This window comes from Cavia porcellus, unplaced genomic scaffold, assembly GCF_034190915.1.
Source record: "Cavia porcellus strain 051 isolate PalLab524CR breed Dunkin Hartley unplaced genomic scaffold, mCavPor4.1 scaffold_16, whole genome shotgun sequence".
In the NCBI taxonomy this organism is placed as follows: Eukaryota; Metazoa; Chordata; class Mammalia; order Rodentia; family Caviidae; genus Cavia; species Cavia porcellus.
The window spans coordinates 16,928,765-16,949,052 of NW_026947499.1; the positions used below are offsets into that span (position 1 = coordinate 16,928,765).

The 20,288-nt window shown below is 42.3% G+C and overlaps 3 protein-coding genes and 1 pseudogene across 3 annotated transcripts; 2 read left to right on the forward strand and 2 right to left on the reverse strand.

Moving 5' to 3' along the window:
• Window positions 1-3,215: 3,215 nt before the first annotated feature.
• Window positions 3,216-6,406, forward strand: LOC100714805 (cytochrome c oxidase subunit 6A1, mitochondrial). The gene is made up of 3 exons (XM_003478414.5): window positions 3,216-3,383; window positions 3,530-3,669; window positions 6,128-6,406. Exons 1-3 carry the CDS (start codon window positions 3,275-3,277, stop codon window positions 6,209-6,211), a joined length of 333 nt encoding a protein of 110 aa, XP_003478462.1. The 5' UTR covers window positions 3,216-3,274; the 3' UTR covers window positions 6,212-6,406.
• On the reverse strand, window positions 5,742-5,919 carry LOC111754048 (U2 spliceosomal RNA; annotated as a pseudogene).
• A 2,231-nt stretch (window positions 6,407-8,637) lies between the features above and the next one.
• Window positions 8,638-11,778, reverse strand: Triap1 (TP53 regulated inhibitor of apoptosis 1). The gene is made up of 2 exons (XM_003478426.5): window positions 11,598-11,778; window positions 8,638-9,548 (listed from the first exon to the last, which is right to left on the reverse strand). The coding sequence occupies exons 1-2, from the start codon at window positions 11,742-11,744 to the stop codon at window positions 9,465-9,467; spliced, it is 231 nt and encodes a 76-aa protein (XP_003478474.1). The 5' UTR covers window positions 11,745-11,778; the 3' UTR covers window positions 8,638-9,464.
• Window positions 11,770-20,013, forward strand: Gatc (glutamyl-tRNA amidotransferase subunit C). Its single transcript, XM_003477938.5, has 4 exons — window positions 11,770-11,926; window positions 12,003-12,175; window positions 18,048-18,151; window positions 19,843-20,013. Exons 1-4 carry the CDS (start codon window positions 11,846-11,848, stop codon window positions 19,947-19,949), a joined length of 465 nt encoding a protein of 154 aa, XP_003477986.1. The 5' UTR covers window positions 11,770-11,845; the 3' UTR covers window positions 19,950-20,013.
• The last annotated feature ends 275 nt before the right edge of the window (window positions 20,014-20,288 follow it).

The window sequence follows — 20,288 nt, forward strand, 5'->3', positions numbered from 1 at the left end:
CCTCATATAGTGCCTTTGAGTGTGTTTGATGGTGCCTAGCGATTTGATGATTTTTTTTGGGGGGGGGGTGGGAAAGACTTTTTTTTGTTTTTTTTTGAGACAGGGTCTCTTCTATGCAGTTCAGGCAGGCCTTGAGCTCACTGTGTAGCCCTGGCTGGTCTCGAACTTGCTATGATCCTTCCACCTCAGCCTCCCAAGTGCTAGGATTACAGGTGTGAGCCACCATGCCTGGCTCAAGACGTTTTTTTTGAGACAGAGTCTTGCTATATAGTTTAGACTGGCCTTGAACTCACTATGTAGTGTAGGCTGGCCTCAAACTCACAGTAATCCTCCTGCCTCAGCCTCTCGAGTGTAGGGATCATAGGTGTGTGCCACTACACCCAACTTGATGATTTTAACTACACTATGGGCTACCCAGAGAAAGATGGACTGCTGGGTCAGATTGTGAAGCTCAGGTAATACAATCCTAAATTTTTGTGTTCACAATTTTGATCACCATTTTGTGTTCACGCAAGACTTTAAAACATTCATTTCATCTAACTTACCCCAGGTCACACAGGCTTAGTCTTTTCTTTTTTTTTTTTTTTTTCATTTTTATCGGTACCGGGAATTGAACTCATGACTGCCTGCTTGCAAGGCAGGTACTTATGCCGCTGAGCTAAATCCCCAGCCCCTAGGCTTAGTCTTTTCATGGCAGTCTTCTCACCCAGGTCAAAACCCCCTCATTTTTACCCCCTGTACTGGGGATTGAACTCAGGGTCACTCTACAACTGAGCTATACCCTACCCCTTTACCATTTTATTTTGAGACATGGTCTTGCTAAATTGCCCAACCTGAGCCAGATTACGGGTACATGCCCATAATCCCAGTCCTTGGAAAGTTCAGGCAGAGGGATCACTGTGAGTTCCAGGATAGCATGGGCTACAAAGTGAGTTCAAGCCAGTCTAAACTGCAGAGGGAGACTTTGCCTCAACAAAACAAAATGAAATAATAATAAATATTTTGTTTTGGGTCTTTCTCTTCCAGTATCAGGGATCAAACTCATGACCTTGCCCTTAACAGCAAGTGCTTGAGCTGCTGAGCTAAATCCCCGGCCCAACCATAATAAATAAATAAATAGCCCAGGCTGACCTTGAATTTCTAAAGCTTTTGTTTCAGCCTCCTTGTGGGGGTTTTCTTTCTTTCTTTCTTCGAGTTTTGTTTTTCTTTCTGAGATAAGGTATCTCAATATTGCCCAGGCCTGTCTTGAATTCCTGGACTCAACTGATCCTCCCACTTCAGACTCCCTAATATCCACTGTAGAACTACTGGCATGCACCATTGCACTGGCCTCTTCAGGGGGTCTGAATGTAGTCTTCAGGGGTCTCCCAATGTACTTTAAGGTGCATCACTCCAACTTTATCTACTAAACCATGTGTGCCTGTGTGAATATGTTTTTATTTGGAAAACAGTTGAAAACTTACACTACAGTCCTAAATCATCAAAAAGTTCACTTTCATCTTTCCTCCATACGTTTTTTTGTTTTTATTTTGTTTTGTTTGAGACAGATTCTCACTATGTAGTCCAGGTTGGCCTTGAACTTGCCGTGTAGTTTAGGTTGACCTCAAACTTGAAGCAATCCTCTTGCCCCATCCTCCCAAATGCTAGGATTACAGGCATGTACTGCCATGCCCAGATACCTACATATATTTCTTTTGTTTTGTTGGTACCGGTAATTGAACTCAAGACTTTATGTTTGCCAGGCAGGTGCTTTATTTATTCATTCTTTGTTTTGCAGTACTGGTGACTGCACCCAAGGTCTGGAGCATACTAGGCAAGTGCTCTACTACTGGCCTATATCCTTAATTTTTTGTTTTTTTTTCTTTTTGAGACAGGGTCTTGCTAAATTTCCCAGGCTGGCCATGAGTCTGGGATTCTCTCAACTCAGCTTGTCAGGAATAGCAGGCAATACAGGCATGGGGGCCATCATGCCCACTTTAACTTTTATTTTTAAAACTGCTTTTAGAAATTAGAAGGAAGGAAAAACCCAGGAGAGAAAGAGATGTTTAGAAATAATTTCACATGTGCTGATTTTTGTAGAATTTCAAGGGAGAGAAAAGCAGCATGGCTATTAGCCAAAAATTGAGAATGATGAGCTGGATTAGAATCTTATTTTTTGGCACTGACTTCAGAGTTCTTTCTGGTTCCATTTGCCGTTTGTCATTTAACATCCATCCATCCATTCATTCCACAAATTGTATTAAGCACTTAGTACAATCTTAAGCAAATTGTATTAAGCCCGCCAAACACGACTCCAGGCTATAATATTCCTAGGTTGCAATGCTACAGTGGCAAATTCTCTAAATACAAAGAATTTGTATTTTTGTTGGGGGGATTCAGACAAAATACAGTAATAATGATAATAACAGTGTCAGATGTCACCAAGCATGATGGTGACATGCCTGTAGTCCCAGCACTCGGAAGGCTGAGGCAGGAAGATTTTTGCAAGATCAAAACCAGCCTGAGCTACAAAGTGAACCCAAGGCAGGCCTGAACTGCATAGCGAGACCTTTTCTCAAAAAAAGTGTAAGATGCCATTAAAAAAACAATACAGGATCAGTAGATAGCAAGAAAAGTTTTCTTTTCTTTCTTTCTTTTATTTTTTTATTTTTGTCTTTTTCATTTTATCGGTACCAGGGATCGAACTCACGACCGCCTGCTTGCAAAGCAGGTACTTATGCCGCTAAGCTAAATCCCCAGCCCCTCTTTTATTTTTTTTTGAGATAGTCTCACTATGTAGCTGAGGCTGGCCTCGAACTAGCAGTGATCCTCCTGCCTCTGCTTCCCAAAGACTGGGATTACAGGCTTTCGCCACCAAACGCATCTGAGTAATGACATTTTGGACAGCGTGGTTTGTGCTTAGAATTTCCATATGCTGTCCTCGGATTCCAATAGAGGGAGCGATCACGTAAATAACAGGATGCCTCACAATCACTTCTTCACACAGTCATCAAGGCGGGACTGTAAGGAACTCTGTCTGAGGGAACCCGCAGGCGCCTTTCAAGAGGAAGGCGGTGCACAAAGGAAGGTGCAGAGCGCATGCTCACTCTAGGTCCGTGGTTCAGAGGATTTTGACAAGGACTAGGTCACCCTGAATGATAGTGCGCAGGCTTCTCGGTCTAGTTATACGATTGAGAAGTCATCGTCCAATAACAACTTCCCTTTTAAGTTGTGGTCCCACCCCCAGAGCCTTTTCCCTGCTTCCGCTTCCGGCGCTCGGTGGTCTGGGTCCAAAATGGTGGCGGCGGCGTTAGCTGTGTCCCGGGTCTCCCGGCTGCTAGGCCGGTCCCGCCTGCAGGTGGGGCGGCTGATGTCGAGTGGCGCCCACGGCCATGAGGGCTCAGGTACAGAGGCGGGGGTCGGTGGGCCGAGCCCCGTGCGGGTGAGGCGGGGCGGGTCTGTGACCTTGGCTTGAAGCTTCGAGGGAAGGAAAGTGCGACCCGGGCGGGCGGCCCTTTGCGCGAGCTAAGAGGTTGTGGCCTTTCCGCAGCTCGCATGTGGAAGGCTCTCACCTTTTTCGTGGCGCTCCCGGGGGTGGCAGTGAGCATGCTGAATGTTTTCCTGAAGTCGCACCACGAAGAGGAGAGACCCGAGTTCATCGCCTACCCCCACCTCCGCATCAGGACCAAGGTATGCGCTTGCGGCCCCCGCGGCTCTCCTGGCCCCCCTGAACCCCGCTTCTCGGTGCGCCAACATCGCAGCTGCCAGGCGTCTATTTCTCGCATAATCCTAGTAAACAGAAGGGAAGCAGATTTGGGGTCCTGTTTCAGTTTTCTTAAAGGTCGTACCATAAGTGCGCTTCTAGTTTTCTTATCTTCAGTTCATCCCATCTTGCCTTCCTTCTGATGTAGTTCTGAAACAGTTGTCTGTTGGATAAAACTTGGAAGTTTGCGAAATCCTTTTATTTCCTTTTCTTTTTGCAGTTTAGTAGGAATTGAACCCAGGCCTGGTCTTTGCACTGTGGTACATCCCTAGCCATTTTTTTTTTTTTCTTGGAAATTGGGGCAGGTACCGGGAATCGAACTGAGGCCCTCATGCTTTTGGCATCACTAGCCTTTTTTTTTAAGATCGGTACCGGGGATCGAACTCACGACCGCCTGCTTGCAAGGCAGGTGCTTTTGCCGCTGAGCTAAATCCCCAGCCCCTTCACTAGCCATTTTTAATATTTTTTGAAGCAGAGTCTTAGTAGATTGCCCAGGTTAGGTTCAAACTTGGATTTCTCCTATAGTGCTGGAATTACAGGCATGTGCTACTACCACACATGACTTAGGAAACCCTAAAGATGTTCTGAAGATGGTTCACCTTTCAAAGATGTGGGCATCTAATGGATACCAGCAGCATAATGAAGAGACTGACAGTTTCCTCTATTCCCATCAATCCCTGTGTATTATAATCATTTATTTTTCATTGCTTACTGTATTTTTAAAAGCCCTCTTTCTTGTTCTTTAATTATTATTATTATTATTTTTGTCTTTTTCATTTTTATCGGTACCAAGGATCGAACTCATGACCGCCTGCTTGCAAGGCAGGTGCTTATGCCGCTGAGCTAAATCCCCAGCCCCTGTTCTTTTTAATTATTATAGCATCACCTAGCTGACTGCTAGTGAACCGTTTTAGAGCTTTCAATGATAAAAGCCTCCTGCAGGAATGTGTGCTGTAGGTTTGCCACCACTGACTTAACCTTGTATAGAGCTGGCCTCATAGTAACTTGTCCAAGATTCATTTGTTAAATGTAATCCAGTCTAGGATGGAAACTAGAATCGGTTTACTGGCCTTGAGCTGGTTTCTGTCACCCAGACTGGCCTTGAACTCAGTGATCCTTCTGCTTCAGCCTCTCAAGTGCTAGGATTAAAGGTGTGTGCCACCATGCCAAGATTCTTGAAGTTTTTTTTTTTTTTTTTGTCTTTTTCCTTATTATCGGTACCAGAGATCGAACTCACGACTGCCTGCTTGCAAGGCAGGCGCTTATGCTGCTGAGCTAAATCCCCAGCCCCCATTCTTGAAGTTTTGCATCATTGCTTTTTACTGCCACTGTCAACTTCAGCACTATTGGCACTTTGGGCCAGATAATGGGAGTGGGGAGCATTGCTGTCCTATGCATTGCACCCTCCCCCGCTTCTACCCACTAGATGGCAGTATTACTGCACCTATGTCTGGGTATCTATCCACCCCTGTTCTCTGAAGATCAAAAGTTCCCTTGGGTTGGAAACTGTTACCCTGGGAGCAACGTTTTTCAGAGGTAGCAAGCAAAATAATTAAGGGTGGGTTGCAGTTTCCCAGTCCAGAGATTGTTTCAAGTCTAAAATGGAAACTAGAACCTGTTTACCCTGATGTGGTACAGGCTGAGGCAGCTAGATGGAAAGTTTGAGTCCAGCCTGGGAAATGTAGTGACTTAGCAAGACTGCGTCTGAAAGTTTAATATAATTAGTTAACATTTATTTTTGAGAGAAGTCTCACTATGTGGTTCAGAACATGTGGCAATCCTGCCTCAGCCTCCCACAAGACCGGTATTACAGGCATGTGCCATCACATCCTGCTGAAAATGTATTTTATTTATTTAAAATAATGTGTGTGGTTTTTTGGGACAGGGTCTCACTGTGTGGTTCAACTTCACCTTGAGCTCACTTTGTAGCCCAGGCTGGTCTCAAACTCACAGGGATCCTCCTGCTTCGCCTCCTGAGTGCTGGGATTACAGTTGTGAGCCACCATGCCCATCTTAAAATAAATTTTAAAAAGGGCTGGGGATGTACCTCAAGGCAAATGCTCTGGGTTCAGCCCCTAGTACTGCTTCCCTATATATATATTTCATAGATGAAGGACATATCAGATGAAAAACTAATAATACTACACATGATCTTAGCCAGAAGGCTGAGAAACAGTCAGAAAGAGGCTTGAGTGACAATTTGAACTTTTTCTCCTAATTTAGGTAGTAATAAGTGCTAAATTTTGGGAAGATTGAAATACTCTAGTAATTAAAGGACTAACTTCCATTTTGGGTATTGTTTGCTATCTTGTTTTAATTGGTTCATAGCAATGTTCTTTTTGAATTATTTTCTGGGTTTATCTAATTGACATATTCACTCCACAGCCCTTCCCTTGGGGAGATGGTAACCATACTCTATTCCATAACCCTCGTGTGAATCCGCTTCCGACTGGCTATGAAGATGAATGAAGAGAACCTGGACCATTATTACCAGGCATTGGGAACAAAGCTCTAATTTGGACCATTACTTTGCATTTGGACCAGAAAAGCGTATGGGATCTTAAGCTCACTTTCCTTACTTGTATCAAATGATGACCATCATATTGATCTTCCATCTCTTTGCCTGTGGCAAGAGATGGCCTAAATAAATAACTTAAGACTCTGGTTGGTCGTAAGCTGAAAACTTCATTCTTTGGTGTTCCCCCCAAAAATGTTACTATTTGTTTTATTTCTGCAGTAAATGTGTGTGTCTGCTGCTTATAACAGGCCCCTTAGTATTTGTGCCTAAAGTAGATAGAAACAAGGGACAGAAGCACACAGCAGTGACCTAATTATTAAGATCTATGACAGCTAGATGTTGGCCACGAAAGACACTGTGGCAGAATGGTACAGTGATTTTCAGTGGGAACTGCTTACTGTGTCTGCTTTCTCCTGTCCCTTCTACCAGTATTTGGTGCAGAATTCTTGTAGCTGGAGGATTTTCTCCAAAGGAGAATATTGGGAAGATTGAAATATTTCAATCCTTTGCCACCACTGTAAGACTCTTGTCTCAGCACCTTGGAGGCTGGTAGGGTCAGAAACTTTTAGAGAAACAAAGGCAGTGGGATACATTTCTATATACAGTATTTGCTTTATTTGTTTCTAAGATTAAAATTGTCCTTTAGTCAGAATTGGGAGACACACCAGGGAGAATTACAAATCACCCTGAAATGGCAACTAACTCCTCATAAAACTAGAAGCCTGGGGCTGGGGATGTAGCTCAGCATCACAGTGCCTGTCTGGCAGGTGTCAGTCCCGGGTGTGACTTACAGTATTTCAAAACAAAAAAACTTGAAACCTTTAAGAGAATAGTCAAAATAGGATGAGAAGCAATCAGAATGATTCTCTTGCTAGCAATTTGAGGTATTCCTTTTGATAGGGCATAGGAAGCTATTAGTATGTGGTAATTTTAGACTTAACAATAACATAAATCTTGTTCGCTTGGGGATACACAGTTCAGGATTTTTTAAAAGACAGGGTCTCACTGTGTTGTCCAGTCTTGGCCTGAAATCACTGGGCTCAAGTGATACTCCTATTTTAGCGTCCTAAGTAATGCGAACTTAGGCATTTGTCACCATGCTGTGTTTCAAGGATTTTACTGGGAACCAAACGTAGGACCTTGAGCTTTGCCAGGCAAGTGCTGTGCTGCTGAGCTGTATTCCAGTCCCTCAAGGATTTTTAAATTTGTTTTGGCAATTGGTAAGTTAACATAGTCTTTCTCAGCCAGGTGTGTTGGTACAAGCTTAGAATCCAAACTACTGGGTGGGAGGGGGGCTAAGGCAGAAGATCTCAAATTTGATGATAGCCTGGGTGGGTGATTGAGCAAACCCTGTTGCAAAGTAGGAGCTGGAAGCCAAGTGCAATGACACAAGCCTGTTTGTTATCCCAGCACTCCAGGAAGCTGAAACGGGTAACTTTTGAAACGGTCTCAAAAAAATCGGGTTGCATTCCGTCCTTAGCATCACAAAAATAATTTGGGGATGATATAGCTCAATGGTAGAACACTTAACCTAGTATGCTGAAGGCCCTGGGTTCACCATCAGCACCGCTGAAAAAGTACTCATATTGGCCATTTTGAAACATCACCCTGCATTCAGGCCTTCTTGGTCTGTTTTGCCTAATGCCAGGGTTCAGCTGCCTGGCTTAGTACCAGAAATCTTTATAATCTTTTAAGAAACATTGACCAGGCAGAAAATACAAATAAAGAATATTCTGAAATGGTATTAAGGGTCTTAACCTCCCAGTTGTTGGCGTGTGGCCTGCTTATACCTGGCTGTAGTAATAATTGTTAGAAAACAATAGAATTCAGATGTTCCATAAATCAAGTTCATATTATCTTTGGACAAACAGTAAAATTAATTGCTCAAGACAGGCAGCTGTGAGAATTACCTGGCACTTTAAATAATGTAAGCCTTAAAAAAAAATAAAATGTAAGTCTGGAGCTGATATCCCCCTCCCCACCCTTTTTTTGTACTCACGATTGAGCCTAGGGACTTCACACTGAGCCATTCCCAGTCCTTTGTAAAAAATTTTTTGAGATCACAAATCTCACCAAGTTCCTCACACTGGGATCAAACTTGCAATCCTGCTGCCTCAGCCTCCCATAATTTGGGATTTCAGGTGTATACCACCATCAGACTTGACTTTTTGGTTAGGTATCTAAATAGCCTACTATGGAAATAAATTTTAGAAATTAAGTTTCTGAATGTGACATCATACTACCGAGCTTCAGTAACTCACCACCTTTAAATAATAAAACATAAAACTTCTGCAATGTATGCGTGAAACATAAGGTCAGGGGTAACAGGTATTCCACACAGTGCACTGAGTTCCAAGAGCAAATAAGGATTGAAAACTAAATGTTAAAAGAGTTTATTCCATCTTCATGATTATAGACATTATAGGCAAATAAAGCAAGCACCTTTCCCCTCCATTTAAACAGATGCAGCATTTTTGGCTTTTTTTTTTCTGATAGGCAGGTTGACTCAATTCATTAACTTGAGTTGAACGCTGGCAACACCAAATCTCTGTAATAGGCAGTTCTTCCATTGGCACTGCAAATATCCTGATTCCTCCAGTACACTATGAGCTCTGCAGTGGTGTTTACTTCAACGTTCTTGAAGCTTTCATGTCTTAATTAGACACTTGGAGGCAGAGAATGTTAAAAGCTGTCTTCCTCTTTGCTAACCCAGGTCACCCACAAACATAACTGTTAGTCACTATATAAAAATAAAAATGTGCTCCCAAGCATTGATCGAAAGTGTTGTGCTCGGATCTCTTTAGAGTATTTACTCCCTGAGAGAGAAAAAGAGGTCCTAACCAAATGCTTTCACAATGACCCCAGTACAGTGTAATGTCTTTGCAGCAAAATCAAGACATCAGGCAACCCTGATCATCTTGACTAGTTTATCATTATTTACATAGATATATTTAAAGCTAATTCCAGACCATGTATTGCAATCATAATCTAGAGAAATTGTTCAATTTTAGCACACTGAATTCCTGCAAGATGCCAGAGTAAGTGAAAAATCTAATGCAGAGATCATCATTTACAAGTAAAGAAAGCATCAAGAAGGAAGAAATAAAACTCTTCGCTCCTAAACTCATCAATCCCATGGCTATTTTCAAGGGCGTTAGTTGACAATCCAGAGGCCTCAATTTCCTGATGAATCCATTTTCAAGGTCAAGAAGAATTTTCAGGCTTCTCTTTGCCATGGCCCATGAAATCCAGTCCTTCAATAGGAATTTCTTTCTCCTTTATTGCTTTCTGATGGGAGAAGAAAACACATGTAGAAGTTTGAAGCACAAACTTGGCAAATAAAATGTGATGGTACAAAAAAATCAAATTGAACTACAGTATAAAGTGACATTTAATTTTTCCAAATCCATTTTAAGGACAAAAAAAGTAAAAGTTGCAAAACACGTCATTAAGGTGGCAACAATGGTATATACATTGTACATTGTCATCTCCAAATCATTCACCCAGAGCCTGACATCTGCACTGTTATCCAAACAATACCAGCATAAATCTTTTTCTTCATTGAACTCAGACAAATCAGTAGTATAATTTATCTATGTACATATACATATGTTGTTTAAATAAAAGTAATAATACTTTTGTGTAAACCAGATAAAAGACTGAACAAGGAGTTGTAAAAGAACCATCAGTGTGCCATCTGGCTAAGTGGAGGCACACACTCATCTCCCATCACTCTGGAGGATAACAAGTTCAGGCTTAAATTTGGGCAATCTAACCACTTAGACCCCCTTTTTTTTTTTTTAAAGAGTGGTGGGAAAAAACCGGGTGTGGTGGCTCACACCTGTAATCCCAGCACTTGGGAGGCTGAGGCAGGAGGATCCTTTCGAGTTCGAGACCTGCCAGGGCTACAAAATGAGCTCAAAGCCAGCCTGAACTGCATAGTGAGACCCTATCTCAAAAAAAAAAAAAAAAAAAAAGAGGGTGGGGGAAAAAAAAAGGATGGCTGGTGGCACATGCCTGTAATTCCAGCACTGGGAGGCTCAGGCAGGAGTTCAAGACTAGCCCAGTAAATTCACGGTCAGCCTAACTCATTGTAAGACCCTGTCTCAAATAGTAAAAGAGGAGAGTGGGGATCTTGGTATCCAGTGCAAAGGTTCTGGGTTCAATTCCTATATTGTGGAAATGTGACACGTGGAAAATGGATCACTTTATTTAGTGCTATGTGGATTTAAATTTAAATTCCAGGGCTTACTGGCTATGTGGCCTTGAGCCAGCCTCACCATCTGCATCTGGGGTATGATGACAACTACTTGCTGAAATTATATGAGGACAGTGTACGTTAGCTGAATGGAGTGCTTTCTTGCTTTCCTCAGGGCTATCTTAGGTTTATTTATTTATTTTTTTCTTTTTGTGATAGGGTCTCACTGTGCAGTACAATCTTGTCTTAAGCTCACTATCCCCAGGCTGGCCTCTGTCAGTGATCCATTCTGCCTCAGTCTTCTAAGTGCTAAGATTACAGGCATGTGCCACCACATCCGGTTTATCCTTGTAATTTAAAGCAATCCCACATCCCTTGAGTCAGAATGATACTTTACTTGCTGCAGTTAACAACTTGTCGAAAGGTGAAAAAGCCAATCGGATTATAACAAAAACGGGGGGGGGACTCTCTACAGTGTATAACTGGCTGGAGAAAGTAAACACCTTACCCACACAACAGTACATAGGGAAAAGTGCACCGCCAACAATCAAGAAAATCTGACCTAGAGAACTTGCAGGAACCATTTCCTATTTCCGAATGTTAATAACAGTGGCTACTTTCAAAGTTTAGGAAGATCACTAAATAAGTGAAACAAAAGATATTATTGTGTTCATTAAAAGAGTAAAGCACTGAAGCTGGGCGATGCACCATACTCCTGTAATCCCAGCTACTCGGGAGACTGAGGCAAGAAATTCGCGAGTTCAAGGCCAGACTGGGTAACACAGCTAGCGCCCTGTCTTAGAAAAAAAAGGTAAAGCAACACCAAAAAAAGTTGGTTTAGGCCGGCGTGGTGGTAATCTCAGTATTAGGGTGGCCGAGAGAGGATCCCCGCGAGTTCGATACTAGTTGGGTTATAGCGAGACCTTGTTTCAACAAACCAACCAACCCGGTCTATCAGAGACAACACCTAGGGTGGGCACGATGGTGAGATAGAGGAGAGGGCTGCTGCCTCAAGCTGTTACTGATTTTCTCCATCCTCCGCAACACGACTCCCGCCAGGTGTGATTCTTTTGGCAAGGAACACCACAGAGAACGCTGGGCCTGAAGCTAGAGAAGGAAGGATTCAGGTAGCGGCTCACCTGAACGCACTGCTGGTAGCGCTTGAAGAGATCAGTACACGGGTCCCCGGAACCGTCTCCCTTGAGAAACTTCTCGGCAAACCAGCGATTGAAGCACTGATCGTACTCTCGCTTCATATCAGTGCAAGCCTCTCCTACGCTGTTCATGGCGATGGCTGCAGCAACTGTAGGCGCTTTATGATGTCATCATACTTAAACGCGTCGCTTGGCGTTGCGTTGGCGCACTACAGGGGCCGAGAAGGGAAGAAATGTGGGCGCGGGCGGTATGGCTGGCTTTTCGAAGTGGGCTTGGCGGGTGCCAAGCCTTCTCCACCAAGGCGAATTTTCAGGTAAAGGTCGGCGGTCTGTATGTGGGTGGCAGAACAAACCTCGCCCGTGACCCATGCTCCCCGCGTTATTCCCCAGGGAAGCGGTCCTATCACTGTCGAGGTGATCGAGCACTTGGAACGTTTAGCCCTTGTAGACTTCGGCAGCCGCGAAGCTGTGGCGCGGCTGGAGAAAGCTATCGCTTTCGCCGACCGCCTGCGTGCGGTGGACACCGACGGAGTGGAGCCCATGGAGTCAGTACTGGAGGACAGGTAAAACTCGCGGCGTCGCCCCAGGCGGCTTCGTAGACGTTTAGAGTGAGGATTACTGCCTCATCTGAGAGTGAAAGATCCTTAGCGGGATTAGGAATTTGTGCAGTCACTCGCGGATAAGTAACTTCATTCACTCTTCTCAGAGTGAATTCTGTCACTCCCACTTAGAATATTGGAGTCCTCCCAGTGTACGTAGGAACAGAATCCGAACTGCTTGTTAATCATTGCCCTGAAGACCATAATTGCTGCTTACCCACGCGGACAAACCGGTACCGTTGACCTTTCTGTACCCTCCACTGTACTGGCTTTCTTCCCAAGCCAAGTTCAGTCCCTTGCTAGAATCTTTATACTTGTGGAGCATTTTTTTCTCTTCCAAATAGTTGTGGCATTCTACATCTTTGCATGCGAGTCTCAGATCTGAGTCGTCTCCGGATCACTCAATTCTATTCTTTCTGATATTTTTACTTACATGAGCTTTATTTTCTAACTTGCTTGTTATTAATCCTGTTGCAAAACTTAAAATATGTATACATAGTATGTATATTTTCTGACCTACTGGTTGGCTATCGAAAGAATTGTTAAGTACAAGACCTATGCACAAGGGGGTGGGCACATAGCGCAGAGGCAGAGAGCATTTGGAAGGTCTTGGGTTCAATCTTCAACACTATGAGGAGCAGAGGAAGAAAGACACGCACAAATGTTTTTTTGAAAACTACTTTTAGTATCCGAAAACAAAATCAAACCCAGAAATAAGTAAATGGCAAATACATCATCTTACAATGGGATATCTGGAAGTTAAAAATAATGGAATAATTTGTATTTGATGTCATATTAGCACATAAGAAACAACATACTATGGACAGGTTTCCAAGATATATTTAATAAAAAATAGGGTTAGAATATTATTATGAATACTTTATGTGTACCATTTTGTATATGTTCTGGTATATGCAGTTTTGTTTCCTGAAAGAAACTTACCAAATAAGTTTTTAAAGTGGGAATATGGAAGGAAGCTTTAACCATGGCCCAAAACACAAATGCTTAATGGGACAGAATAAATAGTGAAGTAATATAATGCAGTGTAGTACAATGTGGAGAAGTCACTGACAAACTCAACTTCCATGCCTGACATAGAGTAGGCCCTGAGTTCAGGTCTTACAGGCCTCCCAAAATACTGTGATCTCTAAAAAGTCCCAGCCTGTACCCATTTCTACCAGTTGTTTCCACATCTTAATACATTCTGAAGAAAACGCTCTTTTCTTTGAAACTTCTGCCAGCAGATGTTTGCTCTTGGAGCTCCCTTAGGAAGATCAATAGATACTTAACTCAAGGACAGGGACAATCCAGAACTGCCTATCTTAGCTTTTCACAAAGGTAATTGCTACAAATTTGTCATTAGTAATGATAGATAGCCAGATGTACAACCCTATCTTGTGAAATTTAAGGTTTTTTTGTTTTTATTTTTTTGGGACAGGGTCTCATGATGTAATTCAGATTGGCCTTGAACTCAGCTATTAATCCAAACTGGATTCCAAATCTATGAAAAGTACACCGATCAATAAGAACCCTGAGGGTTCTTATCTGTGTACTTTTCATAGATTTGGAATCCAGTTTGGATTAATAGTTGCCATTAAGCATTTTAATGTGACCTTTGTTAAAACTTTAGTGCTTCAGTGTGCAATGTATATAGCATTGTTGCACCCACTGATGTGTTTTGAAATTAAAAAGAAAACGTTTCCCTATCAAAACAAATTAAAAAAACTTTAATGCTTGCACATACTGCCGGAATGTGAAATGAAACCTAGTAAAATTTTAGTCATTTTAGGCTACATTAGATGTAAAGTCCTGACTAGCTAGTAGAAATCTCTTTGCACATTAGTAACATTTAAATCTTTTGAGCTGAAAGCACTGATGTGCTTATGTGTTGGGAAATAAGAATTTATGTGCATTACCTCAGTTACAACATACAACTGTGGAAGGCAATAAAGTTATAGTTTAGCCAGGCATCATGGCACATGCCTATAATCTCAGCACTTTAGGAAGCCAAAGGAGAGGGGATCACAAGTCTGAGCCTCACCTATATATACATACCTTCATTTGGTTTGTTACTTGTTTGACACAGGGTCTCACTATGCAGTTCAGCCTTGAGCTCACTATGTAGCTCAAAATGGCCTTGAACTTGCATCGATCTTCCTGTTTCAGCCCTTCAAATGCTGGAACTATAGGCATGCAGTACCACACCTGGCCATTCTGAGCAGTTTAATGAGACCCTGTCCCAATATAAAAAACAAAAAGGGCTGGAAATGTGGCTTAGAGGTAGAGTGTGCCTGAGTTCAACCCTTAGTATTACCACACACACAAAAAAAATCTTACAAAAAAGGGGTGGCTGAACTCCATGTGAAGGTGTTGGGCTCAGCTCAAAATATCACACACAAGACAGAAAGAAGAGAGGGAACAGTAGGGGAAAAGAATGTACCTTGTTGGGAGTCTGACGCTCATCTGTATCCCAGCAATCTGGGAGACTCAGGCAAAAGGATCACAAGTTTGAGCCCAATCTGGGCAATGTAGGGAGATCTTATCTCCAAAAAGTGGGTGAGGGGGTTGGGGATATAGTTCAGTGCAAAGCTCTCTGGGTTCAATTCCTAGTGCTTCTCCCACAAAAGGACTTGGAACTCAGAGCCTCTGCTCATAAATGCCACTCTGGATGTGCCAGCTGAAGTCAATGCTTTAAGAGCATCTGACTGCAGCCAAACACTTTAGTGTTTATGGTATTCCTCAAAACCTCTGCCTCACTTTTTTGGCCGGGGGCATTACTAGTACCTATTCATGGCCTTTGTGCCATAGCACTACTTTTTATTTATTTTTAGCACTACTATTTTGAAGACAGAATCTCACTAAAGTACTAACTTGGCCAGGATGGGCTCAAATTCTGATCCTTCTGCCTCAGCCTTCCAGAATGCTGGAATCACACATGTGTACCACCACACCCAGTCTGTATGCAACTAAATTAGGAGATAAAAGGCTTGCAGATGGAAATAAAGTGGCATACAGAGGAACTATCAGTACCAACCAGATTCCAGAGAGCAGGCAGAAAGAAAAGCAGTGGTCAAACCGTTAGTCCACAAGGAGTTTCTCTATGCTGCCACACTACTTCCTTTTTTTTTTTTTTTTGGTGTGTATGCCAAAAATCGAACTCATGACCACACTTACCAGGCAGGCACTGTGCCCCTGAGCTACATCCCTGGCCCCTTCCATTCCTTTTAAAAAGCAATGTTTGGACAATATGGAAAGACTATTTCAAAAGGGGAGGGAATGCAGTTCTGTGTGAAGACACTGGCTCAATCCCCAGCAACACTCACACATGCACACATGCATGCATTCACAAAAACTGACCCAAAGGGCTTGTCCTGCCCTCTTTGATAGTTCATATGAGTCTAATGCCCAAGAAAGTTAAGCAACTTGCTAACCAAAAGGGTTTTTTTTGTAGGTCTAATAACCTTTGAGGAAGAAAATAAGGCTGGGCATGGTGGCACACACCTGAAATTCTAGCTACTTGGGAGGCTGAGACAGGATGATTATAAATTCAAGGTCAACAAGGCAACACAGTGACACACTTTCTACCAAAAAAAGGAATATGGGCCTATTCTAGGAATAAATCCACTATAGAGAAAAATTAAGTGGAAATGTGTAATGTTTAACACAGCAGGCATGGTGGCACACATCTATAATCCTATAACCCCAGAACTCAGGAGGCTTAGGCAGGAGGATTGCCAGGATTTTGAGACTAGCCTGAGATATAATAGTGCATTCAAGACCAGCCTAAACTACTACATAATAAGACTATCTCAACAAGCAAAAATAAAAAGACAAAATGTGTAGGTATACTGTGAATGAGTGGGCTGAGTATACTCAGAAAAAGCATGTATCACTGACGTCTTCTTACTGCCATGGACATGCAGGCCCAGCACTATCAGATCTTAATTTTTACTATTACACTGGATCTCAGTAACCTCATGAAACATTTTATAAGTAAGAAAACTGAAACATAGAATCTGTAACAGGCACTGGAAGGTGATTTCAGCCATAATTTGGAAGCCTAAGCTTTTAGGTTTTTTTTTTTTTTTTTTTGGTACAGGGGATTGAACTCACAACTTTGTGTTTGCCAAGCAGGCACTTACACCACAGAGCTAAACCCCTGGCCTGCTTTTAGGCATTTTTTTTTATCAGTACTGGGGACTGAACTCATGACTGCCTGCTTGCAAGGCAGGTGCTTATGCCGCTGAGCTCCCCAGCCCCCTAGGCATTTTGTTGTACTGTCCAGCAGAAACAGAAAGTCTAAAAGTCCATGGGTCATCTTTGAATGGTACAATTACAGATAATTTTATTTTTTGCCTTCCAAGTTTTTTTTTTTTTTTTAATCAGTACCAGGGATCGAATTCACGACTGCCTGCTTGCAAGGCAGGTGCTTAACTAAATCCCCAGCCCCCTTCCAAGTTATCTTAAGACTTTTTGAGACAGTCTCACTATGTAGTTCAGGTTGGCCTTGAACTCCTAGTAATCCTCCTGCCTCAGCCTCCTGAATGCTGGGATCACAGGCATGTGCCACCACTTATCTTAAATACATAATTACTAGTTATAAACACCCAAAGGCCAACTCTTGACAAACTTAAGGTCTAAAAGGATCATTGTCAGTTAATAATTGAATAGATTCTAGCTCTCTGCTTGTCTATTATTCTATCATGAATTTATTGTGCTTAGCTCTGGGCTATGAGCCAGGATTCCAGTTCTTTTCCTAAAAGAATCTTATGTTGGGAGCCAGGGATTTAGCTCAGTGGCATAAGCACCTGCATGGCAAGTGCTAGTCATGAGTTCAATCCTCAGTACAAAAAAAAAAAAAAATCTTAACTTAGCACTCTAGTACAGGTAGCCTTTATGTTGATGCTCCTGTCCCTTTGTGACAAGACTCAACCCATTAGGGTTAACTTTAGTCTGTGCCCTACTCATAGTAGAAAGCTTGATTGCTCTTTAGTTATTTCATTTAAGCTCAACTCAAACAGGCTCAGACCTCTGTTCTGGCACTTTCTACTGGAAACAAGGGGGTGCCGAGTTCCTGTTTGCCATCTTGACACTTTACTAAACCCAAGTAAGTGTTGGAGATTGTCGAGCTGTTTGTGGTGTGTCTTGCTCAACTACAAGCACTTGTAATATCCACCTAAGTGGCTATGATGAAACCAGCATTCATCTTAGGGCACCAGAAAGGGCTCAGGTCACAGTACAGACACTTAAGAGACAACATCCTTGAGGAACTGTCTTCCTGCATCTCTGCTTACATGTCAAGCTCCCTCTTCTGCCGAAGCAGGCCATGATGCAGCCTTCTGTACTCCCTGCCTTTCTCTCCACCTGCTGAACTCTCATTTTGGCAACCATGCTGTTGCTTCTTCCTGGAAGTCTATTTCCCATCTACCATCCAAGGATTTTTTGCACTTTCACAATGACATCACCTATTCTGAGTTCCTACTTCCCACCCAGGGCTAGATAACCTTTCTAGTGCTTTGGCAGGCTGTCTACTTGTCTTAACATTTAACAACTGCATTAACTATCTTATCTGTCTCCACTTAGTTGTAACCTGCTCCTAGTAATCCAAAATATGTTAAATATGTCGATCCTGAGAAACAATTACCACTTACCTCAGTTGTCAGGAGACCTATAAACTGTAGTTATTTGGTCTGTTCTTGACCATTGCTCCTGTGTTGGAGCTGTGACCATAACTCAGGAGTATGCTATTCCCTTGTTCTCCCATTGTGACTTCTCTACCAGGCCCCTAGAAGCTCCATTCTCTGAGAAGGTAACCTTGAACTTCTGGATTTTGTAGATGTCTATACTTGAGATCTGACAAGGTAGCAGAAGGCAACTGTGCTGAAGAACTACTACAAAACTCCCATCAAGTTGTGGAGGAGTATTTTGTGGCCCCCCCAGGTATGTGTTGACTGAAGCAGTTTTAATAGTCCAGATAGTCACAAGGTAACCTAAGGAATGATGTGGGTACTATGAGGACAAGGATGCTATACAGGCACCTGGAAAAGGAAAAAGTGCATACAGATGGTAACAATAAAATGGCATTAGAGCTGGCTGTGATGATGCTCACCTGTAATCCCAGCTCTCAAGAAGCTGAAGCAGAAGAATCTCTGTAAGTTCAAGACTAGCCTGGACTAAATAGTAAATTCAAGGCCAATTTAAACTCTGTAATCCCAGCTCTCACGAAGCTGAAGCAGAAGAATCCCTGTAAGTTCAAGACTAGCCTGGACTAAATAGTAAATTCAAGGCCAACTTAAACTACATAGTAAAGCCCTCAGAAAACAAACAAACAAACAAAAGATGGCACTGAGTCTGGGTATCACACCTACCCCAAAGGGTCAGTCAGTTATAGGAATGAACAAAGTAGGATTGAGGAAGTATACTGTGGGTGGCAAATCTGGAACCAGAACAAAAAAGCTCTGCCTCAAGATACAGCTGGCATTCCTGGCTTTTCTTTTGGTGCCATTTGTGGCACAAAATAATTTCCATTTTCCCAGAGAACCTAGATATTTGACATTTTGATGTCATTTGTCAGTTTTAAGTGTTGGAAACCAATTCAAGTAAAAAAATTCACAGGCCAAACGAGACTTCCAGCAATCTGGAGAGCTGAGGCAGGAAGACTGCCAAGTTAGAGCCCATCCTGGTCAACTTGGTAGGACCCTGTCCTGATTTTTAAAAAGGACGGAGTGCTGGGGATATAGCTTAGTGCAAAGGTTCTGGAATCAGTTCCCATGGGGTGGGGGTAGGGACACAAACTGGTATGCTGAATAAAATCTGGGACTCTGTAGTACTTGGTGTATAATATTTAGTGTGGAGACCATACCTTTAACTTCGCTGTAAAAAGTTTTTTAGTAAGTGCTGTTGCACTCTCTGGACATTTAGGTTTCTTTTAATGTTATTATCTTTTGTAATAGGGTCTTACTATATAGATCAGGCTAGCCGTGAATTCATTATGTATGTAGCCAAGGCTGACCTCATATGTACCATCATGCCCAGCTTCCCTGGGCATTTAGAGATGGGACAAACCAAAAACACTCAGTAGATTACTTTCCAAGTGCCAGTTTCCAGTTCAGAACATCCCTTGGGAGGCTGCAGCCTCCATATAAAACACCAACCCAGGAGTTCCCTCTTATAGGAGCATCAAGATTAACCAGTTAAAGCAAAGTGCTCATTCAGTGATGGCAAGCCTTTTAGAGCTTTTAATACAAATAGCTTGCTGTGGCACCCCTGCTCTATTTGAAGGATGTGAAGGTAGGCAAGCAAACCAAACTCTACATGCCTGATTCCCCTGTTAACTAGAGATTCTGAAATCCTGCCATCTCGGCGGGATTTCAGCAAGACATACATGTTGATCATATATACTATTTCCAAAATAGAACCTTAATTGCCTTTCCTTTTAATCCTACCTGCATATAAATGGCAGTTTAACTGCCTACTCCTTATTGAAAAGTATATTAATTTAGCTGCACTTAAAACTGGTTCTTTCAGATGTCCAGGGTTAGAAAATAGCTAACTGTACTTTTGTTGTGTTCTATTAAGTGATCAACTCAGCCTAGCTCAGATATAACACTTTTCTTATTATTTTCAAACAGGTAATATTTCTTTACCAACGCTGGGTGAACAAGAAAGAACCCTTCCAACACAGCTGAGTAGCTATTCTGGGAAGGGGGTATCCTGTGAGCACATGAAAGCGCAATAATAGTATTTTAATGTAAATTCTAATGGCCCTACTTTCTTTAGTAAACTTGAAAAAAAAAAAAAAAGATATTCAAGCATGTCTTCTGACTCTTATGAAGATAGAACTAGAAAACCAGCTAAAACATTATCTTCCTGTCCACCTCTAAAAGACCACCTACCAAATTGCATGAAAGTAAACTTTTTTGTTTATATATCTGACAGACACAAGCATCGATTCACTGTTAAAATCTCAACTGTCATTGTTCTTGCTGATTTCACTAACCTGAATGGAGTTTTTTTTTTTTTTTTGTCTTTTTCATTTTTATGGGTACCAGGGACCAAACTTCGATCGCCTGCTTGC